This window comes from Oncorhynchus tshawytscha, linkage group LG16, assembly GCF_018296145.1.
Source record: "Oncorhynchus tshawytscha isolate Ot180627B linkage group LG16, Otsh_v2.0, whole genome shotgun sequence".
Taxonomy (NCBI): domain Eukaryota; kingdom Metazoa; phylum Chordata; class Actinopteri; order Salmoniformes; family Salmonidae; genus Oncorhynchus; species Oncorhynchus tshawytscha.
In genome coordinates, this window is record NC_056444.1 from 75,728,036 (window position 1) to 75,755,011 (window position 26,976).

The 26,976-nt window shown below is 39.3% G+C and overlaps 1 protein-coding gene across 3 annotated transcripts; it reads right to left on the reverse strand.

Moving 5' to 3' along the window:
- Nucleotides 1-1,862: 1,862 nt before the first annotated feature.
- LOC112216357 (beta-1,4 N-acetylgalactosaminyltransferase 1) lies at nucleotides 1,863-26,976 on the reverse strand. 3 transcript variants are annotated; one of them, XM_024376295.2, is made up of 11 exons: nucleotides 26,536-26,976; nucleotides 22,511-22,756; nucleotides 21,653-21,835; nucleotides 21,014-21,120; nucleotides 20,823-20,860; nucleotides 16,402-16,582; nucleotides 15,495-15,587; nucleotides 14,002-14,189; nucleotides 13,619-13,759; nucleotides 10,397-10,634; nucleotides 1,863-2,767 (listed from the first exon to the last, which is right to left on the reverse strand). In XM_024376295.2, the coding sequence occupies exons 2-11, from the start codon at nucleotides 22,726-22,728 to the stop codon at nucleotides 2,559-2,561; spliced, it is 1,596 nt and encodes a 531-aa protein (XP_024232063.1). In that variant the 5' UTR covers nucleotides 22,729-22,756; nucleotides 26,536-26,976; the 3' UTR covers nucleotides 1,863-2,558. The 3 variants fall into 3 exon arrangements, with proteins under 3 accessions (XP_024232063.1, XP_024232062.1, XP_042155583.1); XM_024376294.2 differs by lacking the exon at nucleotides 26,536-26,976 and adding an exon at nucleotides 25,820-26,510; XM_042299649.1 differs by lacking the exon at nucleotides 26,536-26,976 and having other exon boundaries at nucleotides 22,511-22,771.

Genomic DNA, 26,976 nt, shown 5'->3' on the forward strand with positions numbered 1-26,976 from the left:
TAGAGTGGGAGGATATCATATGCTCCTCAAAGAGCAAGATGGTTTAAGTCAGGTAATTAAAGTAATCAGGAGGGAGAAGACCTTACACTTCAGTACTATGGCATGACTCACACTTTGGCACAGTCTGTTAATACCATAGTTAGTTAGAGGACTCTAGATTGATAAAACCTGTTTTGGCATGGACTTTGCCCTTGAGTGCTTCCGCCATTTTAAAAGCAGTCAACTAGGTGGGACTTCTAAAGGGTTAAGGAAGGCTCTCATAATTACACCCAGGTCACCAGGAGGGCTCAGCCAATGAATTATACTCGTGAGCAAAACATTAATTCGCAGTATGCACCCTTTCTGTTTGCAGTGGTGGAAAAAGTACCCAATACGTTACTAAAAGTAATGATACCTTAATACAAAATGACTCAAGTAAAAGACACACAGTAAAATTCTACTTGAGTAAAAGTCAAAGTATTTGGTTTAAAATATACTTAGTTATCAAAAGTAAATGTAATTGCTAAAATAAAGTAAAATAAAAAGGATAAATCATTTCAAATTCCTTATATTAAGCAAAGCAAATTTTCTAGTTTTTATTTTATTTATGGATAGCCAGGGGCACGTTCCAACACTTAAACATAATTTACAAACGAAGCATGTGTGTTTAGTGAATCCGCCAGATCAGAGGCAGTGAATTGGACCATTTTCCTGTCCTGCTAAGCATTCAAAATGTAACGAGTACTTTTGGATGTCAAGGAAAATGTATGGAGTAAAAAGTACAATATTTTCTTAACGAATGTAGTCAAAAATATAATAAGTAAAGTACAGATACACCAAAAAACAACTTAAGTAGTACTTTAAAGTATTTTTACTTAAGTACTTTACACCACTGTTAGTTCTGTTCTGTTTGCCAACAGAAGTAGTAAAATAAGAAAATGTAAAACTTAAAAACATATCCCAGTTTGCCTATTTGCTTATGGTCTTGTCTACACCTAGCGACCTGTTTTTTTTAGATGATATAAGCAAAAAATATAACATTTTATTTGGAATGGCAAGCCAGACACAATTAAAATAGCCTATTTATATAATGAAAATGAATTCGCAGGGCAGAAATAGTTCATTTTAAAGCATTAGACCTCTCACTAAATGTGTCAGTCATACAAAAGTTATACTTAAATCCGAACTGGTTCGCTAGCAAATTAGTAAGAATGTCTCACCCCATGTTCAAGAATGGACCTTTTCCCTTTATTCAGATTACCACCTCTCACTTTCGGTTATTTGAATATCATATAATCTTCAAAATATTGTTATTTTTAAAACAAGCCATAGAAAGTTGGTTACAATTTCAGTTTAGTCCACCAGAAAAGACAGAACAAATAATACAACAAATATTGGTTAAACTCAAATATACTAATTGCTAAAAAAAATATAAAAAAATATATCGATAAAATAAAAAGGTATAATCTTTGTCAATTATATCATAAATAGGACTGGTGGAGTTGTCACACATGCAGCTAACAAAAATATGTCTGCTCAACCCAAAATTACAACCAACTAATTGCAGCATTACTGCAAAAAATGGAAGAGGCAAGCGGAAGGGGGAAAAAGTAAGGAACTTGTTAGTCGTCCCTGCATTAAAGACCAAATTTGGTTAAAGAAAATAAGTAAAAAAGCATACCAGTTTCATAAGGACCAAAAAATATATAAATAAATGTTTTTGCCTCATTGGTGCTGCCCGTGCGCTCACAGATGTCATAATGGGACATATAGAAAGATCACGTCTCTATCATTCTCTACGGTGGAAACACACCTTGACCAAAGCCTGACAAAGGAGCACAGACAAAGGAGATGCTCATTGGCTTGGTTCTTCACTTTCAATGTTTGTTTCCACACATTCACTGTGTCCACAACAAATGCTGTGGTGGTGACCAGGGGCATCATGAACCCCAAAAATCAGAGGGGGCACAAAGTACATGAGGATGGCTTGCGGGGGTATGTCCCTCGTCCGGGAGTTGGAGATTTTACATTTGTTCTTAAAAACCGAAACAGCTTTTTCCTGCCATCTATAATCATTACGCTTCATATATCTAAAGAATATGTATATTTTACTGGTTACTTAGCATACCCTCTTGAGCCTCTGTATCCTCCTGACTGGTGATAAATATTATTCTCAGAATCTCTGCTAAAACCCAGGTAAAAGATTGAAAGGAATATGAGTCTTATTTAGTTATTGCGTTCTTTTCTAAAGTATACGAACCTTGTCAGCAGGCATGCCAGCTACTCTAGCTTGATTGATATCCTGAAATGGCTTCTCGTTGTTAGCTAGTTATGAGGTTGGGGGAGAGGTTCCCAATCTGAATTAGCTAAAGCCAACCTCATAAAAATCATTGGTGGCTAGTAGTATTACAGAGAAACAACAATTACATACACAAAATATAATCCGAGGGGGGAACATGCCCCTATGCCCCCTATGGGCATGACACCTCTGTTGGTGATGACAAAAAAATGGCTGCTCAGTGTAACAAAAATAAAAACCTCAGTTTTAAAACCTCAAGTGATAGCTTGTAGAGCCTGTTTCAGTTACTAGACATGCATTTGAGTCTGTTCTTGAAGTAAAAAAGGGCATTTTTGATTTGGACAGCATCCGATGAGGAGTAGCGGAACTTGGCGTAGGCCTTCTCACTGTGCGACTTGCCCCATGGCAACTTGATCTTTGATGCATGGTTTATGATGATGTCATCACAGGAAGCTATGTGGAGGATCCCAAGCCCGTCGATGAAGAACTCTGAGGATGCAATAAAATATTTTTACAATTTGATCACAAAATGAATGTCTTGTTTTCTTGTTGCAGACTTTCAGTGACAAGTCACAGTTTATGTTCTCAGTCTAGAAGATTTCACTTATTAAATCAAATTGTATTTGTCACATGATTCGTAAACAACAGGTGTAGACTAAAAGTGAAATGCTTAGATTTGGCCTTGTGTGCCTTGTGTTCATTGTCCAAGGTGAATTAATCTCCCAGTGTCTGTTGGAAGGCAGGGTGAACCTAGTTTTCCAATAGGATTGTGCTTAGCTCCATCCAATTTCATTTTTATAATAAAACTCCCCAGCCCTTAATGATTACAAGCATACCCATAACATGATGCAGCCACCACCATGCTTGAAAATATGGAGAGTGGTACTCAGTAATGTATTGGATTGGATTTGCCCAAACATAAAACGTTGTATTCAGGACAAAAACTCAATTGCTTTGCCACATTTATTTTGCAGTATTACTTTAGTGCCATGTTGCAAACATGTTTTGGAATATTTGTATTCTGTACAGGCTTCCTTCTTTTTACTCTGTCAATTAGGTTAGTACTGTGGAGTAACTACAATTCTTTTTTAAAATCCACCTTAGTTCTCATATCACAACAACCATTAAACAATGTAAACATTTTAAAATCCCCATTGACCTCATGGTGAAATCCCTGAGAAGTTTCCTTCCTCTTCGGCAACTGAGTTAGGAAGGATACTTATATCTTTGTAGCGATGGGGTGTATTGACACACTATCAAAAGCCTAATGAATAACTTCACTATTTTTTAACACATCTACCAAACGGTGCCCTTTGCAAGGCATTGACAAACCCCCCTGGTCTTTGTGGTTGAACCTGTGCTTGAAATTCACTACTAGATCGAGGGACCTTACAGATACTAGTATGAGTGGGGTACAGAGATAAAGTAGTCATTGAAAAATCAAGTTTGCCACTATTATTAAACATAGAATGAGTCCATGCAACGAATACGATTTGTTAAGCACACTCCTGAACTTATTTAGGCTTACCATGACAATGGGGTCCATCACTTATTGACTCAATACATTTTAGCAGTAGTGTAAAGTACTTAAGTAAAAATATATTAAAGTACTACTTAAGTCGTTTTTTGGGGTATCTGTAATTTACTTTACTATTTATATTTTTGACATATTTTACCTCTCTACATTCCTAAATAAAATATTGTATTTTTTACTCCATACAAAGTACTCGTTACATTTGAATGCTTAGCAGGACAGGGAAATTGTAAAATTCACCCACTTATCAACAGAACACGTGGTCATCCCTACTGCCTCTGTCCTGGTGGTCTCACTAAACACAAATGTATCTTTTGTAAATAATGTCTGAGTGTTGGAGTGTGCCCCTGGCTATCCATACATTTTTTAAAACAAGAAAATGGTTCTGTCTGCTTTGTTCCCCCTGTCCTGACGCTGTTCTTGTTTTGTTATATGTCCGCTGTTTCATCAAATGTTCACTCCCTGTACTTGCTTCTCGTCTCCAGCGTCTGTCCTTACAAATCTAAAATATATTTTGAATTGTTTAACACTTTTTTGGTTACTACATGATTCCATATGTGTTACCTCATAGTTTTGATGTCTTCACTATTATTCTGCAATGTAGAAAATAGTGAAAATATAGAAAAACCCTTGAACGAGTAGGTGTTCTAAACCTTTTGACCAGTAGTGTATATTTTAGGAATTACATATATATATATTTTTTTACAATATATTTATTGGCTTTTTATTTTATTTTTTTTCAATTTTACAAGCAGCAAAATATGACACCTACACAAAACACCATGCTACATGGGGACACAAAACACCATGCTACATGGGGACACAAAACGCCATGCTACATGGGGACACAAAACGGCATGCTACATGGGGACACAAAACGCCATGCTACATGGGGACACAAAACACCATGCTACATGGGGACACAAAACGCCATGCTACATGGGGACACAAAACGCCATACTACATGGGGACACAAAACACCATGCTACATGGGGACACAAAACACCATGCTACATGGGGACACAAAACACCATGCTACACCATGCTAGATGGGGACACAAAACACCATGCTACATGGGGACACAAAACACCATGCTACATGGGGACACAAAACACCATGCTACATGGGGACACAAAACACCATGCTACACCATGCTACATGGGGACACAAAACACCATGCTACATGGGGACACAAAACGCCATGCTACATGGGGACACAAAACGCCATGCTACATGGGGACACAAAACACCATGCTACATGGGGACACAAAACACCATGCTACATGGGGACACAAAACGCCATGCTACATGGGGACACAAAACGCCATGCTACATGGGGACACAAAACGCCATGCTACATGGGGACACAAAACACCATGCTACATGGGGACACAAAACACCATGCTACACCATGCTACATGGGGACACAAAACGCCATGCTACATGGGGACACAAAACACCATGCTACATGGGGACACAAAACACCATGCTACACCATGCTACATGGGGACACAAAACACCATGCTACATGGGGACACAAAACACCATGCTACATGGGGACACAAAACGCCATGCTACATGGGGACACAAAACACCATGCTACATGGGGACACAAAACACCATGCTACATGGGGACACAAAACACCATGCTACATGGGGACACAAAACGCCATGCTACATGGGGACACAAAACGCCATGCTACATGGGGACACAAACACCATGCTACATGGGGACACAAAACACCATGCTACATGGGGACACAAAACGCCATGCTACATGGGGACACAAAACGCCATGCTACATGGGGACACAAAACGCCATGCTACATGGGGACACAAAACGCTTCCCTCACCAACACATAAACTACCCCCTCCTGGTATTAGCTTCACTGATTAACAACAACAAAAAGACACAGAAGGACCTTCACATTCCATGCTAGAAAATAAACTATTCAAAAAACAACTAATAATAATAATAGATTAATGAAGAAAGTAGTAATGAGGCAGCTAAGGTGACGTCTCTAGAAACTGCTGAAAGTTCCCCCAGACATCAGGAAATTCAAAGGGTTTATTTTGTAAATTGTATGTTATTTTTTTCAGATGGAATATAGGAAGTTCTCCCTGTACTCCCTGTTCACCCACGACTGCTCGGCCACGCACGACTCCAACACCATCATCAAGTTTGCTGATGACAACTAACCCTATAGAACATTTGTGGGCAGAACAAAACTAAGGAGATGATTGTGGACTTCAGGAAACAGCAGAGGGAACACCCCCCCATCCACATCGATGGAACAGTAGTGGAGAGGGTAGCAAGTTTTAAGTTCCTCGGCATACACATCACAGACAAACTGAATTGGTCCACTCACACAGACAGCATCGTGAGGAAGGCGCAGCAGCGCCTCTTCAACCTCAGGAGGCTGAAGAAATTCGGCTTGTCACCAAAAGCACTCACAAACTTCTACAGATGCACAATCGAGAGCATCCTGGCGGGCTGTATCACCGCCTGGTATGGCAACTGCACCGCCCTCAACCGTAAGGCTCTCCAGAGGGTAGTGAGGTCTGCACAACGCATCACCGGGGGCAAACTACCTGCCCTCCAGGACACCTACACCACCCGATGCTACAGGAAGGCCATAAAGATCATCAAGGACATCAACCACCCGAGCCACTGCCTGTTCACCCCGCTGTCATCCAGAAGGCGAGGTCAGTACAGGTGCATCAAAGCTGGGACCGAGAGACTGAAAAACAGCTTCTATCTCAAGGCCATCAGACTGTTAAACAGCCACCACTAACATTGAGTGGCTACTGCCAACACACTGTCAATGACACTGACTCTACTCCAGCCACTTTAATAATGGGAATTGATGGGAAATGATGTAAATATATCACTAGCCACTTTAAACAATGCTACCTTATATAATGTTACTTACCCTACATTATTCACCTCATATGCATACGTAGATACTGTACTCTATATCATCGACTGCATCCTTATGTAATACATGTATCACTAGCCACTTTAACTATGCCACTTGGTTTACATACTCATCTCATATGTATATACTGTACTCGATATCATCTACTGTATCTTGCCTATGCTGCTCTGTACCATCACTCATTCATATATCCTTATGTACATATTCTTTATCCCCTTACACTGTGTATAAGACAGTAGTTTTTTGGAATTGTTAGTTAGATTACTTGTCCGTTATTACTGCATTGTCGGAACTAGAAGCACAAGCATTTCGCTACACTCGCATTAACATCTGCTAACCATGTGTATGTGACAAATAAAAATGTGATTTGATTGATTTGATTTGATTTGAAGTTAGATCTTTTAGCCACATCTGCTTGCTTGGCAGAGTGTCACTCTTCAATATAATAGCTGTCCATTTATTGGCTGCAATGACTGCCAATTTAATTAATCTGGTTTTGCTACAAATATCAACTGGTAGAACAGAGTCATCTCCAAGAAGAATAAGGGAAGGATTTAGTGGTACCGTCATATTAGTGATCTGTGATAAGATCTGAATAATGTCTTTCCAATAATTGCTTAGTTCAGGGCAGGACAAAAACATATGCATCAGTATACCCACCCCCGTTTCACACCTTGGGCAAAATGCTGAATATTTACAATTGATCTTATACAGTCTCTCTGGTGTAAAGTAGACCCTATGTAAAATATTGAATTGCATCAACTTGTGCCTTGTGTTAGATGAAAGACGCTGAACATCTTAAAAGAGTTTTCCCCATTTCTCATCCTCAACAATGAGACCAAGGTCATCATGCCACTTCATGCAAGCTTTCAAAGGTTCATCATTTCCCTACAGAGCTTGAAGCCTAGAGTTCATGTAAGAAATGAAACCTTTTACCTCTTTCCTCTCCAGCCACAGTTTATCAGTTATAGATTTACTCATGGGCTGAATCCTACCTCCCTGCTGATTGGCAATATAATGCCTAACCTGTAGGTACTTGAAGAAAGGAGTTTGAGGTAACTGAAAATGAGATGCCAGTTGTTGAAAGATGGGGTTATTACAGAAAGGTGTTTGTTCATATATAGATCGAAGGCCTTCTGTTTGTTTACAGACTTCCATCCATATATTTAAAGTGTTTTTAATGAAGGGGTTGTTTATGAGACCTAGCCAAGCTTTAGGTGGACTAATATAAGGTATAGATGCCAATGTAACAGGGGTCAGACACTCCTCCATCTGTCTCCAAGAGGGTGAACTTGTTGTTGTATCTTGCCATATCCACACAGCCTTTAACTGAGATGCCCAGTAATACAACAGGAAGTCAGGTAGAGTAAGTCCTTCTGAGTATGGTTCGCATAAAGGTATGAGTTTCACTCTGGAGAGTTTCCCTTTCCACAGAAATGAAGAAACCTTCCTATTAAGTTGTTTGAAAAGAACTTTGGGAAAAGGAGAGGGCGAGGTTTGAAAAAGGTAATTACATTTACTTTTGATACTTAAGTATATGTAAAACCAAATACTTTGAGACATTTACTCAAGCAGTATTTTACTGGCTGACTTTCACTTGAGCAACTTTCTATTAAGGTATCTATACTTTTACTCAAGTATGACAATTGGGTACTTTTTCCACCACCAAATTTGAGTTTTTCATTTTTTATTAATTTAGAAAATGTTCTCAAAACAAATGCCACTTTGACATTATGGGGTATTGTGTGTAGATCAGTGACACAAAATCAAAATTTAATACATTTTAAATTCTGTCTGTAACACAATATAATGTGTAAAAGTGAAGGGGTGTGAGTGAACACTTTTTGAAGGCACTGTATGTGATAAGTGTAAAGAGTTAGTGCAAAGAGGGTCAATGTAGATAGTCCGGGTAGCTATTTGGTTATCTATTTAGTAGATGTATGGTTTGGGGATAGAACCTGTTCAGGGTTCTATTGGTTCCATCGGTACCGCTTGCAGTGTGGTAGCAGAGAGAACAGTCTATGGCTGGAGTCTTTGACAATTTTTAGGGCCTTCTGACACCGCCTAGTATAGAGGTCCTGGATGGCAGGGAGCTCGGCCCCAGTACTCCCTGTTCACCCACGACTGCTCGGCCACGCACGACTCCAACACCATCATCAAGTTTGCTGATGACAACTAACCCTATAGAACATTTGTGGGCAGAACTGAAAAAGCGTGTTCGAGCAAGGAATCCTACAAACCTGACTCAGTTACACCAGCTCTGTCAGGAGGAATGGACCAAAATTCACCCAAATTATTGTGGGAAGCTTGTGGAAGGCTACCAGAAACGTTTGACCCAAGTTAAACAATTTAAAGGCAATGCTACCAAATACTAATTGAGTGTATGTAAACTTCTGACCCACTGGGAATGTGAGGAAAGAAATTAAAGATGAAATAAATTATTCTCTCTACTATTATTCTGACATTTTGTATTTGGTGCTTTAGTGACAAAACAGATGGCACTGTGATAGACTACATCCAATTTGCTGAGTAGAGTGTTGGAGGCTATTTTGTAAATGACATCACCGAAGTCAAGGATCGGTAGGATAGTCAGTTTTACAACGGTATGTTTGGCAGCATGAGTGAAGGAGGCTTTGTTGCGAAATAGGAAGCCGATTCTTGATTTCATTTTGGATTGGAGATGCTTAATGTGAGTCTGGAAGGAGGGTTTACAGTCTAACCAGACACCTAGGTATTTGTAGTTGTCCACATATTCTAAGTCTGAACCGTCCAGAGCAGTGATGCTAGTCGGGCGGGTGGGTGTGGGCAGCGATCGGTTGAAGAGCATGCATTTAGTTTTACTAGCATTTAAGAGCAGTTGGAGGCCACGGAAGGAGAGTTGTATGGCATTGAAGCTCATTTGGAGGTTTGTTAACACAGTGTCCAAAGAAGGGCCAGATGTAACAGAATGGTGTCGTCTGTGTAGAGGTGGATCAGAGAATTACCAGCAGCAAGAGCGACATCATTGATATATACCTAGTGGTGATGCAGGCAGTCAAGGTGTTCTCAATGGTGCAGCTGTAGAACTTTTTGATGATAAAGGCCCATTCCAAATCTTTTCAGATTTCTGAGGGGGCAGAGGTGTTGTCGTGCCTTCTTTCACGACAGTGTTGGTGTGTGTCTGTGTGTGGACCATGTTAATTCTTTAGTGATGTGGAAACTGAGGAACATGAAGCTCTCGACCCGTTCCACTACAGACCTGTTGATGTGGATGGGGGAGTGCTCGGCCCTCCTTTTCCTGTAGTCCACGAAAAGCTCCATTGTCTTGCTGACATTGAGGGAGAGATTGTTGTCCTGGCACCACACTGACAGGTCTCTGACCTCCTCTCTATAGGTGGTTTCATCGTCGTCTGTGATCAGGCCTAATGCCATTTTGTTTTCAGCAAACATAATGATGGTGTTGGAGTTGTGCGTGGCCAGGATGTTGTAGGTGAACATGGAGCACAGGAGGGGACTAAGCACACACCCCTGGGGGTATTACACCTAAAGTATGTTGGTCTTTTGCTGTTCCTTTGATTTGTGTTAACACAATTAAAATAAAGGCAATATTTTGATCAGAAATAAGGAAAACCTCTAGGCTCTAATGATGAGACAAAGACACTCACCTAGATGAGCCACACGGTTCAGACGAGGATCGAATCCCACTTGCTGCATCTTGTCTGTCCTCCCCATGAAGAAGTTGATAACAGCGTCGGCTAGGACACAGTTAGGAAAGCCCTCAATGACATGATGGTATCCATTTCTGATGTGTATACAGTCCCCCTCCTCACCCCCTTCCTCCACTGAGATGGTGTGGCGGTAAGTAGCAGTGTAGCCTGTAGCTTCTCTCACAGCACCACCCACCTGGGGTAACAGACACAAAAATAACAAAATGAGTGGAAAGATAATACGAGTCATCACAAATGAGTTGCCACAACGTGTCAGTGTAGCTTCCCTCACAGCACCAGCCACCTGTGATCTCACACACACACACACACACACACACACACACACACACACACACACACACACACACACACACACACACACACACACACACACACACACACACACACACACACACACACACACACACACACACATACAATCACACACACTCACAGCCGGTGCACCCATCATAGACCGTTGACCTGATTAACCAAGCAGAACTCTTAGTTTGTAGAACCACTTCAAAACCAGAGGATGTACATTCCAAAGGTACAGGAACTGAGTCGGTAGCAAACCCTCTTTTAATGTCACAGTGGAAAACCAACTGGCAAGTTGTAAAAAAACAGACAAAACAAGTCACTCAGGTTAGCACAGCTCTATTTCATCACAGCTCTAGATAACAACACTTCCGGCTCAAAAGCAGTATTTCCTGACTAACTGATCTTTCAGAAAGTTTTCACACCCTTAGATTTTTTTCTCATTTTGTTGTGTTACAGCCTGAATCTTTTTGTCCCTGGCCTACACACAATACCCCATAATGTCAGAGTGGAGTTTTGTTTTGTCCCTGGCCTACACACAATACTCCATAATGTCAAGTGGAGTTTTGTTTTGTCCCTGGCCTACACACAATACCACATAATGTCAGAGTGGAGTTTTGTTTTGTCCCTGGCCTACACACAATACCCCATAATGTCAGAGTGGAGTTTTGTTTTGTCCCTGGCCTACACACAATACTCCATAATGTCAAGTGGAGTTTTGTTTTGTCCCTGGCCTACACACAATACCACATAATGTCAGAGTGGAGTTTTGTTTTGTCCCTGACCTACACACAATACCCCATAATGTCAGAGTGGAGTTTTGTTTTGTCCCTGGCCTACACACAATACCCCATAATGTCAGAGTGGAGTTTTGTTTTGTCCCTGGTCTACACACAATACCCCATAATGTCAGAGTGGAGTTTTGTTTTGTCACTGGCCTACACACAATACTCCATAATGTCAGAGTGGAGTTTTGTTTTGTCCCTGGCCTACACACAATACCCCATAATGTCAGAGTGGAGTTTTGTTTTGTCCCTGGTCTATACACAATACCCCATAATGTCAGAGTGGAGTTTTGTTTTGTCCCTGGCCTACACACAATACCCCATAATGTCAAAGTGGAGTTTTGTTTTGTCCCTGGCCTACACACAATACCCCATAATGTCAAAGTGGAGTTTTGTTTTTATGCAACATTTTTACAAATTAATAAAAAATGAAATGCTTGAGCCAATAAGTATTCAACCCCTTTGTTATGGCCAGCCTAAATAGTTCAGGAGTAAAAATGTACTTAACATGTCACATAATAAGTTGCATGGACTGTTTAACATGATTTTTGAACGATTAAATCATCTCTGTATGCCACACAAACAATTTTCTGTTAGGTCCCTCTGTCGAGCAGTGAATTACAAACATTGATTCAACCACAAAGACCAGGGAGGTTTTCCAACGCCTCGCAAAGGGCACCTATTGGTAGATGGGTACAAATATAAAAAGCAGACATTGAATGTCCCTTTGAGCATGATGAAGTTATTAATTACACTGTGTATGGTGTATCAATATACCCAGGTCACTACAAAGTTACAGGCGTCCTTCCTAACTCAATAGCCAGAGAGGAAGGAAACAGCTCAGGGATTTCACCACAATACAAAAGTAATTGACGGAGTGAAAAGAAGAAATCTGTACATAATAAAATATATTCTAAAACATGCACCCTGTTCGCAACAAGCCATTAACTAAAGTAATTAACTTTTTGTCCTGAATACAAAGTGTTTGTTTTATTGGATTTGCCCCAAACATATCACTGAGTAGTACTCTTAATATTTTCAAGCATAGTGGTGGCTGCCTCATGTTATGGGTATGCTAATAATCGTTAAGGACTTGGGAGTTTTTCAGGATAAAAAATAAACGGAATGGAGCTAAGCACTGGCAAAATCTTAGAGAAAAACCTTGTTCAGTCTGCTTTCCACCAGACACTGGGACATGAATTCACCTTTCAGCAGGGCAATAATCTAAAACACAAGGCCAAATCGACACTGGAGTTTCTTACAAAGAGGACACTGAATGTTCCTGAGCGGCCGAGTTACAGTTTTGACTTAAAATCAAATTCTATGGCAACACCTGAAAATGGTTGTCTAGCAATGATCAACAACCAATTTGACAGAACTTGAAGAATTATTAAAAGAATAGTACCTTCAGAAAGTATTCATTCACAGCCTTAGATTTGTTTCTTATTTCGTTGTGTTACAGCCTGAATTTAAAATGTAGATATTTTATCTCCTAAAATCATGTTTTGCATGCAAGCCTTTCAAACTAGTATTGCTAAAATCAAGTTATGCAAGGAAGTTTTGCAAGTCAGGAAACAACAGTTACCACACATGAATTATGCTTGTACTTTATCCAGTAATATTGGGCCACATTCAAAGCTAAGACAAATAACTTTGGACTTTGATCACATTTTCACCTGCTAGGATGAGGCTCTTCGACTATCCAATCACTGCTCTCAGCTCTCATGCAGTTTTGAATGTTGCTATGGTTACTTGTGGGTGTGGTTTTGTTCCAAGTTTGGAGTGGATAGAAAGTCACCCCCTAGCCTAGGCTACTGTATGAAACCCCTTTGGGAACTCACCACAAACATTTTAATCCAGCCCAAAAAACATTATACGTACATGTCAATATGACTTTCACTTTGAGGACTCGGTTCCCATGCGTGCCCCCTTCCCCAATTCCACCCCAGGTTCTACTATGGTTCTAACCTGACTCTACCCTGGTTTTAATCATTCCTCTCAGAGAGGCCTCACCCTCATCACTCACCAGGTCCAGATCTATGAGCACGCACACGCAAACACACACACAAACACACACCATGTCCAGGGTGGTCTTCTCCAGGATCTCCACCATATTCTCCAGCCTGGTGTTGGAGGTGAAGAGGAAATCATCGTCCACCCACAGCACATACTTGGTGGTCACCTGAGAGACGGCCAGATTCCTCCCTGCAAACCAACCCTGCACAGAGGTAGACAGACAGGACAAAGACTTAATTACCAATTTGGCAATAGCCAAACGTTTGATAGCCAAGGTGTTCTTAAATCCTGGACATGGAGACCCTCAGAGTACCAGGAGGGAATCACAAGTAAATGAAATACTGGGCTGGAACAAAAGGACAACTTGTGGGTCCCCCAAGACCAGAACTGAGAGATTGCTGTGATGAAACAGGAGCTATACTTCCCAAAATAAAGTTTGCTTACCTTCCCAAACGGCATAATGTAATGTTCAATGTGTGGACCCATCACTGGCTGGGGGTGCTCGTTGTCATCTGCTATCACTATGGTGACGGTGGGATAGAACTCCCGTATGCTGTCAATCAGATCCTGCAGTTTGTCATAACGCAGAAATGTCTTGGTAGCTATGGTGACAAGTGAGCTTATGTTGTATTCTGAGGAAAAAGGAAAGGCGTGTTTGTACCCAATTATGAATATTCATACTTATACTTATCTTCAGTTATTTTCATAATACAGAAATCATCCCCCATATGATGCAAAATGCATAATTGTTTCATTTAACTAGGCAAGTCAGTTAAGAACAAATTATTATTTACAATGACGGCCTACCCCAACCAAACCCTAACCTGGACGATGCTGGGCCAATTGTGCGCCGCCCTATGGAACTCCCAATCACGGCTGGTTATGATACAGCCTTGCACCAAGGTTTGTAGTGACGCCTCTAGCACTGAGATGCCTTAGACCGCTGCGCCACTCGGGATACCTACGTGATGACGTCTATATTTTGAAAGTTACATATCTTGAAAACTTGATTGCTGACAAGCAAAACATTTTGGAACAACAATGGACTTGTCACGTTCTGACCTTTATTTCCTTTGTTTTGTCATTATTTAGTATGGTCAGGGCGTGAGTTGGGGTGGGCAGTCTATGTTTGTTTTTCTATGATTTGGGTATTTCTATGTTTCGGCCTAGTATGGGTCTCAATCAGAGGCAGGTGTCATTAGTTGTCTCTGATTGAGAATCATACTTAGGTAGCCTGGGTTTCACTGTGTGTTTGTGGGTGATTGTTCCTGTCTCTGTGTTTGCACCAGATAGGACTGTTTTGGGTTTTCACGGTTCTTGTTTTGATAGTTTGTTAATGTGAAGTGCTTTATTAAACATGAATCAAAATAACCACGCTGCGCTTTGGTCCGCCTCTCCTTCAAGTCAAGAAAACCGTTACAGGACTAATAAAACAAAAACCAAAAGATAGTTTTGGGGTGGAATTGTCCTATAAGTACTTTAATGTAATAGATTTCCCATCAAATGGGCCAAAATAGCTTATTTAGCAACAACAACAAAAATTCTCAAGCAAGAATTTTGCTAGGACTGTCTGTGAGTGGTCTGAGTGGGGAGAGCAAAACTGAACACTAGCTGTCATTGGTAGAAAGATTTGGAATTCTTTTAACCAATTTACAGCATGGTGATGTCACCATGGAAAGCCCGAAACTCCTAGAATGTCCTGTGTAGATTGCATTTTCATCCAGCAACTATCAAGAAATAAGGCTGATCAAATTTGTTAACACTTTCATCAGCTGTTATACAATTTGATACAAAACACAGGAAAAACTGAATTTTGACTTCACTGGGCCTTAAACAACATTGCATCATTTATGACCTTGGATCCCTATGATAACTGTACAGATACAAATAACTATACAGCGGTCAAATGCCAAATGAACAACCCATACAGTACATACCTCCAGTGTAACCTGAGTGATAGAGCTTGGGAATAACAGCATGTCCAACCTTTATGGTAAAAACGGACTGGTGTCCATCAGTCTCAAACTGCACTGGAATAGAGCAGAGAAACATATCTCATCACTCTAATATCTCAGGTGTATCACATTACAGTACAGTATTTGATTAAATACAATCAAATGAACAAAACAAAAATTGACTTCACCTCACATTCAATACCTAATGGTCAATAAGAGATCAAGCTTGTTTAACAGTAGGTCTACAGATACTTGTTATTTTTGTAACATCCACGTTAACATATGGAAATGATTGGTGACAACACAGTTATTGTTGTACACAAAACACTGCTTCCCCTAGTCTGCCTCTAACATCTCTTTCCCCAAACACACTTAGAATCGCTCTCTACACTCAAAGTCTCATTCAGCAAACAAGCTGTAATCTATAGTCTACCACACCTACATTGCAACATGGAATGTCAAATACCACACCAACTGCTTTTTCTCCAGTTGCGGAATGATCTCTTCCCTAAACACGGACTGTGTAATTATAGTGTAGGCTAGTTGTGTGCCCCTTCCAGGAAATAATAGACAGGTTTATAAAGAATTTGAGACATGCAGGAAATGATGCATTGTGTTTCTATCTCTGTGTTGTCGTACTGAAGTAAAAAGTGACAAGGAGTGGAATGACAGGGAGTGGCATGATAATGGGGAATTGGGTGGCGGAAGTTGAGAACGGAACAAAAGACAGGTTTCTGTTGCTTGCTGTTACTAAATGGACAATAAAGTTGTATTGTATAGTATGGCATACAGCTCCTGTACAGCTGCAGGCACTAAAAAGTTACTTTTCAAAACCCTCTATTGCAGTATCAGAACTCAGGACTAGACACACACTGAGGGGCTGACCAACCTGTGTCAGCCGTCCTAGGGTGGAACAAGGTGTTGGTGTAGGTGACAAACTGTAGCTGTCTGTTCAGAGTGGAGAGGAGTCTACTGGACAAAGTCATGTGCATCACTCCCTGTCCTCTAATGGAGACCCCGTCTACGGTGGCTAACACATCAAATATCCCCAGGGTAGCAGTCAGATTCACCTAAAGGACATGATAGGGAGGATTCAGTTTAATTCAAATAACTAGTCTGCTTGGGGCAATTACAATGGTCACAAAATGACTGTAGATCACTTTATGTTAAACATGAATCAACATTTTATATTTTAGCAGACACTCTTGTTCAGAGCGACTTATAGGTTAACTGCCTTGCTCAAGGGTACATAGACAAATGGTTCAACTCCCTGAGCCGACAAGGTGAACAAACAACCTTTCGGTTACTGGCTAAACGCTCTAACCGCTAGATTACCTGCCACTACAACAAACATATACTGAAACAAACACATAAACGCAACATGTAAAGTGTTGGTCCTGTGTTGCATGAGCTGAAATAAAACATCCCAGAAATGTTCCATATGCACAAAGTTTCATTTTATCGATGTAAATTTGAATGCACAGAGATAGCGTGACGATACCTTGAGGCACATTGTCGTGTCATTCTCACCTCATGTTTCAGCATGGTAATGCACGGCCACATGTAGAAAAGATCTGTATACAAGTCGTGGAAGCTGAAAATGTCCCAGTTCTTCATTGGCCTGAATACTCACCAGACATGATGGTACCTATTGAGCACGTTTGGGATGCTCTGGGTCAACATGTACGACAGCATGTTCCAGTTCCCGCCAATATTCAGCAACTTCGCACAGACATTGAAGAGAAGTGGGACAACATTCCGCAGGCCACAATCAACAGATTGATCGACTCTATGTAAAGGAGAAGTGTCGTGCTGCAAGAGGCAAATTGTTTCCAATTTCATGAAACTAGGCATATGTCGCAAGCCCCGATTTTCCAGGAGAGCCATTTGAACGTTTATTTTTTATCAAAATGGATTTTTGGCAGAAATGTGTATTTATTTTTATTTATTAACCTTTATTTAACCAGGAAGGGCTCATTGAGATTAGAATCTCTTTTTCAAGAGCACCCTGGCCAAGATAGGCAGCACGAAGTTATTACAAAAAAATTACAGACAGTCAACATGAAAAACTACAAGTAATCTAGTAAAAACCATTGAATTCACAAGAGTATAAAACAGCAAATTAAAAACATTGACAGATCAGGGAATCAGCCTCAAAATCCTTCATCAGAGATTTAAAAACACCAATCGGGACAAGTTCTTCCAGTTTAAAAGTATTTTGTAAGGCGTTCCAAGACGATGGCGCAGAGTACATAAAAGCCCTTTTACCGAATTCAGTTTGGACATTTGGAACAGTTAGCAGGATAAAGTCCAGCGAACGAAGAGAGTACCCACCACATTTCTGAACAATAAAAATGCACAGATAAAAAGGTAGTAAACCCAAAATGTAAATAAAAGTATACCAGTGACTGAGCCTACGAGTAACTAGAGAAGGCCAGCCAACCCTGGTATACAAAGTGCAGTGGTGCGTAAGGGTTTTGCAGTTTAAAATAAATCTCAAAGTGCCATGGTAAAGAGTGTCAATTGATCTCAAACACTGAGCTGAAGCATTCATATATAAAATATCCCCATAGTCTAGTAAAGGCATAAATGTAGCTGATACTAGCCTCCTTCTGGCTTCAAAAGAAAAACAGGCCTTATTCCTAAAATAAAATCCCAATTTCAGCTTCAATTTTTTTGTACGTTGTTGAATATGCAATTTAAAAGAGAGGCCGTCATCAATTAAAATTCCAATATATTTATATGAGGTTACAACCTCAATCTCCTTGCCCTGACAGGTAGTAATAGGTGAAAGGTTCAGAGGTATATTTCTTGCATTAGAAAACACCATTAGTTTAGTTTTGTCAGTATTGAGGATAAGCTTAAATTGACACAAGGTATGTTGAACAGTATAAAAAGCAGTTTGCATGTTCTGGAAAGCTTTTGTAAGAGACGAGGCACAACAGTAAATAACAGTATCATCAGCATAAAAATTAAGTTGTGCATTTTGGACCTTTTTGTCTAAATCATTTATATAAATAGTGAATAAGAGAGGACCAAGTACAGAGCCTTGGGGCACACCATTCAAGACAGACAATTTAACAGACATAAGCCCATCAAATGAGCTGCACTGAGTGCACTGAGTTCTATCAGACAGATAGTTAGCAAACCATGCCTTCTGGAACATGTGAAGTTTCATGTGCCTTAATAACAAACTTGTATGCCATCTGAAAATACAAGTAATATTGTTCAATTACAAGCCTTATTGGTTAAGTCACAGAAAAAGCAAGCAACCTTCCCGCTAGCCATGATTGGCTGAGATAATGAGTGGGCTAGATATGCCGAGAGAGGAGTTCAGATTGGTCTGCCATAAAGAAGGCTTCTGTCTATTTGAGTTGGTCAGTCTGTGTTGGTAATCCTGTAGAACACAGCTTTTTTTTAAATGTATAGTGTAGTGGAGCTGCATAAGTGTTGCTCTGCACTTTCTGGAAGATCAACATCAGTGGAATTAGAGTTCGATAGCTAAAGAGATGGAGAAAACACCTGTCTCCGGATTACATCTTCAAACTAAAAGCATCAGTGGCATGGCATCCGTGACAGGGAGACGAGTCCATCATGGATGATGATGTATACGGGTAAGATAGTCTAGCTAGCTACATTTTCAGATATTACACATTTCTAATTGTGGCAGAAAGTTGTTTCATTTCAAGCTAACTGGCTCCCTAGCTAACGTTATGTGTATGACATTATTATTCGTATCCCATAACCGTTTGCTTGGCTAGTTAGAGCCTAATGTTAGCTAGTTAACATTGAACCTGGTTGGTTAGCTCCCAGCAGATTCATGCAGGTTAGTAACGACATGATTTGGCACTATGTTCCTTGTTGTTTAACTAGCTAACGTTAGCTGGCTGGCGCATTAGCTAACATTACGTGACGTGTATGATCTTAAATGTTGTTTACCTAGCTAAGTTCATTGTTTACCTAGCTAGCTAGCTACATGTCTTAACCAGTTAAATGTTAGGGGGCGCTATTTTAATTTTTGGATGAAAAACGTTCCCGTTTTAAACAAGATATTTTGTCATGAAAAGATGCTCGACTATGCATATAATTGACAGCTTTGGAAAGAAAACACTCTGACGTTTCCAAAACTGCAAAGATATTGTCTGTGAGTGCCACAGAACTGATGTTACAGGCGAAACCCAGATAAAAATCCAACCAGGAAGTGCCGCATTTTTTGAAACCGCCTCATGCCAATGACTTATATGGCTGTGAATGAGCTACGAATGAGCTCAGCCAAGCATGATGAACAAACGGGAGCTATTTCGCCTACAAAAATAATATTTTTGGAAAAATGGAACATTTGCTATCTAACTGGGAGTCCCCTAAGTGAAAACATCCGAAGTTCTTCAAAAGTAAATTATTTAATTTGGTTGCTTTTCTTATTTTCGTGAAAATGTTGCCTTCTGCCAGCAGAGCCTAGCATAGCATTATGCCATGATAAACTTACACAAATGCTTGTCTAGCGTTGGCTGTAACGCATATTTTGAAAATCTGAGATGACAGTGTGATTAACAAAAGGCTAAGCTTGTGTTTGAATATATTTCATTTGCGATTTTCATGAATAGGAAAAGTTTCTAGGGGTCCGCTGCGTTATGCTAATTCGTTTGAGGCTATGATTACACTCCCGGATCCGGGATTGCTAGTCGCAAGAAGTTAAGATAACGTGTACAACACCTGTTGAATATGGCCAGTGTCAATAAACGTTGGCAAAAAAGCATAATGAAATTGTTGTCAGCAGAGCTGGTTAAGCTTCCGAGAGCGAAACGTAATGAGTGGGGCTAGAGCTTAATAGGGTGTGAACATAGAAGAGCTCTTCACTAGATACCAAAACATCCAAAGGCCATTTTCTCAAAAGTGAGTTCACAAGTTTATCAACTTTCAAAGCAGAATTACTTTCCCATTGTTCCTTAAAAATGGAGTGTATGATATACCATTTTGCAGCTCTGAGTCTCTAATTTAATCCAATGTAAAAATAAAAATAAAAATGTCAAATGTTGCTCTATAGGACCACATCCAGGTGGTGAGTCACAATTGTGGTCTAATCAGATACGGACTGGTTTTCTGTTCCACGCGCCCTACCATTTTTTCAAGGTATCTGTGACTAACTGATGCATATCTGTATTCCCAGTCATATGAGATCCATAGATTAGGGCCTAATGTATTTATTCAAATTGACTGCTTTCCTTATATGAACTGTAAGTCTGTTAGATTTTGTCATTTTTGCATGTTGCGTTTATGTTTTTGTTCAATGTAGTATGGAGATAAACTTACTGTATGAAGCTGTCTATGCTTTTCTTTCAGACCCAACCCTTAAAAAAGAGAAGAGAATTCCATCTTCAGTCATAAGGTCAGGTTAGTTTTGTTTTAACTGTTCTACAGTTATGGTTGGGGCAAAGGCGATATTTACAACAAAGCTGCAAAAATCCCTTCTGTCCAGAGTGTAAATCTTTCAGTGATCTTACCAGGGATAACGATAGTCTTGAGAGGGCGAACCTCCACCCCCTGGGTAGGGTACTGTAGGGGACTGTTGGCTTCTGCTATAACAAGGAGGTCTGCGGGAGTCTGGTACCTGCAGCCAACATGGAGAGGTTAGCCAGACTAGAAATAAGCTCAAGCTAAAGTATGATGATGTAATGTACTTTTTATTTTGTATATTTATTTTTAACAGGAAGACATATTGAGCCCTAGGTCTCTTTTACAAATGCACCCTGTATACACAACATAAATACACACACACACACACACACACACACACACACACACACACACACACACACATACACACACACACACACACACACACACACACACACACACACACACACACACACACACACACAGAGAGAGAGAACATCAAGTTGAAATGTGTTTTGAATTTTGTTCCAGCATCATGGTACATTAAAAATAAAAGCAGCATTGTAAACACGTCATGTACGTCACATATTTTCAATGGAAGGAGAGAAGGCAAAGAAGGGTGGGCCCATAACTTGAAAACAGTGGGGAGTTGCAGTATATAGTTGCAAGGTGCACAGCAAAGCAAATCATTAAATTCCAATGCACTGCAAAGCACAGCACAACACTTCAGTGTACTCTACAGTCACCTCTGCTGGAAGCTGTTGTACTCCTGCTGCCTGCGACTTTTCACCTGAGCCAGCTCTGCCTCCTGGAAGGCTGTGTGGAAGTCATCCTGGGCCCAGACACGGGGGAACAGCACTTGGGCAAAAGGCAGGTCGATGGCAGGCTTCTTATCTGCCTCACACACACACACGTTCAGTGCCAGACGCCTGAATGAGATTAATGAAGAGCGTTGTGCACGGTTGGTAAGAGTATGGGACAAAATAAGTCACTATTAGTGCAATGAAAACCATGCAGGTTGATTTGATTGAGTCGAATCAGGAAGTAGTTCGAAATTTGAAACGCAATGAAGAAAATTGTAATTGGACCTTGAATTTCAGTTTGGCCGAATTCAAATGGAATTGCGAAATGGAATATATACAAAAATACGTCCATTTTATCTAGAGATATCTGATTTTATATTCTTTGCATTGGATACGTCTCAATCTACCACATCCACCGATGTCACACCTCCACGTCTGCGATGAAAGGTGGCAGCGCTAGAGGGTTTTTGAAAATCAGTCCTCTCGCGAAAACGTCTGTAGCGTTTTATGACCCCCATAAGTGTCACACGACTCTGAAGGAAACCAGTACCCGTTTAAAACAAATAATGGAAGTATTAATGTAGTTTTTTTGTCTACCCCCAAAAAATTGGTTAAATATGTGTAAAAAAATTAAAATGCATATATATTTATTTATGTATTTATTTCCCGAGTTCTCTTATATCTCCTAGATTTAGGACACACTTCCAAACATTGTTTTGTATTTGTTACTTTGTGACTATCATTTTTGCCATTTATGAATGTGTTATACATGTGTTATACCATTTGCCCATATGAACTCACCCTGCCACACTTTCCTTCAGGACATATGGGATATTGTCATAACTATTCTGGACATTTTGCAGCCTCTCCTTCAGAACCTTCTGTGCCTTGTAGCTCTGGCCTGGTCCCACGTCAACAGTGGTGGTGGCCCTTCGAGTCCAGTAGCGGAGGAGGGCGAACAGTAGCAGTGGAGATAAAATGACGAGGTATGTTTTCTTCTGAACGAGGCAGCGCATCATGGACACAGTCAGACACAGATCGATGTCACTAAAGGACAGATCGGACCAATAAGACACTAGTCAGCCATGTGTTTCAGACCTGGGTTCAAATACATGGGTATTTTATTATTATTTGCTTTTGAAATACTTATTTTCTATGTATTTGAGTCATTTGAAATAATGTGACACAAAACCACTGCTTCTATTGGAAGTATTTGAAAGTATTTTCAAATAACTTCCTATGATGGCCTTCTATTTGAAAATATGTTCAAATAGATTATTTCAAATACCAAAACAGGCAATATGTATTTTCAAATATATGCTAATACTTTTAAGTGTATTTCAAAATAAGCCTACATTCCAATATTCAACTACTGTGATTAAAAATATATAATAATAATAATATTTACTTCCTTAGGCTACTATGTTACACTTGTTTCACATGATTTGATATTGGTTTGACATTCAGTTTATTTTTCTTCACACAGTATATGGGAGATTTTGCGAACACGGGCCTTTTTGTGTCTCAGGGTTAGATTTTTAAGATAACATTTTAATTTAGATGTTTTATTTCATTACGTAGAGACTAAAATAACCTTAAACTGTTTTTTCAGCTTTCAAAATGTTTTTATTTTTTATTTTCTAAAGCATTTCATGTCTGGATTGAACTGTTTTGCACTGTTTTTGTCCTGTCTCAGATCCAGACTTTTGACAATCTTCTATGTATTACACTTACAAAAGTCTTGATAATTACAAAATATTGAATGCACCTGTTTAAAAAAGAGTCAAATAAATGGAAACTATATACATATTAGATGTGCATAAGCCATTTTCTATTTGATACTTTTTTGTACACAAAATACAGCCCTCTCAAAGTATTGTGTCATTACCATCATGACAAGCAAATTACATAATAGTAACATTTTCAAAAGTTAGTGTACTTGGTCACCATGGCTATGAATAGTGACAGTGGAGCACATGGAGGGGAATTCCAATTTTGTCAGGAAATGATAGAAATTTTATTTTATTTTATTTATTGTACTTCAATACCAAATAGGCTATAATAATTAGATTTTTTTAAATTATTTTTTAATTATGTGTATTTAGGATACATTGTATTCTAGCTGTTCAACTGGAGTTAGCATGCTATAATCCCTGCTATTTATGACCAAATACTGTTAAAATGTCATTCCCACTACACATCATTACCACCACATAACGAACTGTAATGCTAAGGACAGAATGTGGTGGTAATAATGACAATATGTTCAGGTGATTGAGTGATTTTGATGTCTATTTATGTGACTTACAATGATTAGTACTGACTTTAATTATTTATTTTAAATGTTTCTATAAGATGCTCCATAAATCAACCAAGGAGAGGACAAGGACATACACTACATATACAAAAGTATGTGGATACCCCTTCAAATTAGTGGATCAAATTAGCGGATTCGGCTATTTCAGCCACACCGTTGCTGAAAGGTGTATAAAATCGAGCACACAGCTATGCAATCTCCATAGACAAACATTGGCAGTAGAATGGTCCACACTGAAGAGCTCAGTGACTTTCAACATCTTTCCAAAGTCAGTTCGTCAAATTTCTGCCCTGCTAAACCTGCCCCAGTCAACTGTAAGTGCTGTTATTGTGAAGTGGAAATGTCTAAGAGCAACAACGGCTCATCCACTAAGTGGTAGGCCACACAAGTTCACAGAACGGAACTGCTGAGTGCTAAAGCGTGTAGCGCATAAAAATCATCTGTCCTACATTTTGTAGAGAATGAATAATGGTCTGGGGCTGTAATTTCATGGTTCGGGCCCATTAGTTCTAGTGAAGGGAAATCTTAACGCTACAGCTTACAATGACATTCTAGATGATTCTGTGCTTCCAACTTTGTAGCAACAGTTTTGGGGAAGGCCCTTTACTGTTTCAGCATGACAATACCCCCATGCACAAAGCCAGATCCATACAGAAATGGTTTGTTGAGATCGGTGTGGAAGAACTTGACTGGCCTGCACAGAGCCCTGACCTCAACCCCGTTGAACACCTTTGGGATGAATTAGAAGGAATGGTCTGTTCTATATCTTCAATAAAAATTCAACATGTACAACAATGACATTAAAATGTTTATTTTTGAGGCAAATGTGTATTAAATTACAATTGATATTGATGATTTTTCCCATATGTGAGCCTTATATGCTAGTTCTTAAGAAAATGTCTAAAGTAATGTAACATATTACGATTTTGATGTGGTAAATACATTTCTACGATTCTGAGCATCATCAAGGCATTTATGCACATTTAGACATGACAATGATAAATGCATATAATTAAGAAAAATTCGAAATAGTAAAAAAAAATATGTTAAATGTTATATAATGTTATATTTCTGTAATTTCCTTTAAAACTAAAAAAGCTAATTTTATGACTTGGTGGTAATGACATTTCCCCTCCGGTATTTGAGGAAACCGATAAAAATCTTGATATTCTTAAATAGTATGATCTCAGCCACTATTAGATCTTGTTTCCGTTCCGGCTCAAGGCTACTTACTTAAATGCTTAAATAGAGCTTAGCCTAAATACTGTTTTACCTGCATGTGCCCACTCTGTTCAGTTAATTTGCTATTTTATTATATTCTGTCTTAGAGCTTGACTGAATAAAGATCTGTGGATTACACAGACATTGTCTTCTCAGAAATAATGACACCACTAATATTTGTATCAGAAATAAAATGTCACTGGTGTTGTCACTTCTAATGGGAAAGGGTCATCATATTTTACAGGGAATGATAGGACTTGAAATTACATATATAGTATGACATTGGCAGTGTCAACGTGACATTAAGATTCAAACGAGAGCTGTGCCGTAGGCTATTACAGATAACACATGTAGTTTGTATAGTGGACTAGAAGAGAGTCAGTGTGCACCCAAATATAACACTTGAATGTTGGCCTTTCTAAACTCAAACACACGCGTATAGGCATAATGGAACAAAACATGCAATTTAATCTTATTGTAATAATAGTCGTTGTCAATGTTTAAACAACTGGTCAAATTTAGTTGATCAATTGTTAATCAAGATAAAATAAAATAAATAAGTATTATCTTACAGTGTGACAGGGGAGAAAGATCTTTGTCCAATATCGGCTCAATAACCACTTATCCATCCAGTTTTTATGCGAGTGAAGTCATCCCATATGTAAAAATAAAAAAAAATCTAAAAAACATGACTGCTGCGACTATGTTTGTTCGTTCGAAATGCGGAGATCTTTTGCTATCGGTAAAACGAATTATGCAACCAACTGCGGGGGAAACGCCTTTATGAGCAAATGTTGATATAATAACCATAATATCGAAGTAAAATTGAAGTCACGCTATGATATATTGTGTGGTCCTCCCTCTACGACTTGGGAAACCATGCAGTTTATCAATGAAATAATTTATTATGAACTTCACAGGGTGTTGAAAGTGCACGGTGATCTTGATGATCCTTTCCAATAGCCTAAACATCGAGGGTCTGATTCTTGTGACATGATAATCGATTCTTGACAGCTTTGACAAATAAAAATCGCTCTTATCTATAATCATTGATTCTTGTAGATCAGCCTACACGCACTGTATCTACCAGCTGTTGCCTAGAGCGCACATAAACATTTCTTATTTAGGGCAACATAAAAAATAACTATCCATAGAGTTGAAAATGTGATGCAAACACATTGAACGCCGCAAAAAGGAATGTACATATTTAAAGTAGCATAGTCTAATAATCTAAAGTGTTAGCATCGAATAGGCACACTTCGATAATTCAGATGTAGTAGAAACGTACCTGTCAAAATACTTTCATTTATCGCGCTGCTGTCACAGTTTGAGGTGCGTGCCCTTTCAAGTATAGTTGTAGTAGGCATTCTGCTGAAAGTCATCTCCTGCCACTTTCTATTGGTGTCCATGATGTGCTCAGAGCTTTAAGTAGCCTACCATAAATACATACTTGCAAATTAATGAATGTGAAATAAAGTTAACTATAGGCCTAGTCATATTCAAAATGTAGAAATTCCATAAAATGTCATGTAAGCCTAGGCTATTCGCAGTCAAATAATGCGCTCAGCAAAACTCAGGTCAGTAGGTTGCTATGGACCGCGTAAATCCGCCTTGATATCCACTATAAACTCTGAAAGCACGAGCTTCATTCCTACACCTAAATTGACACAGTTGTAATCAGAATTTACATACACTTAGGTTGGAGTAATTAAAACTCGTTTTTCAACTA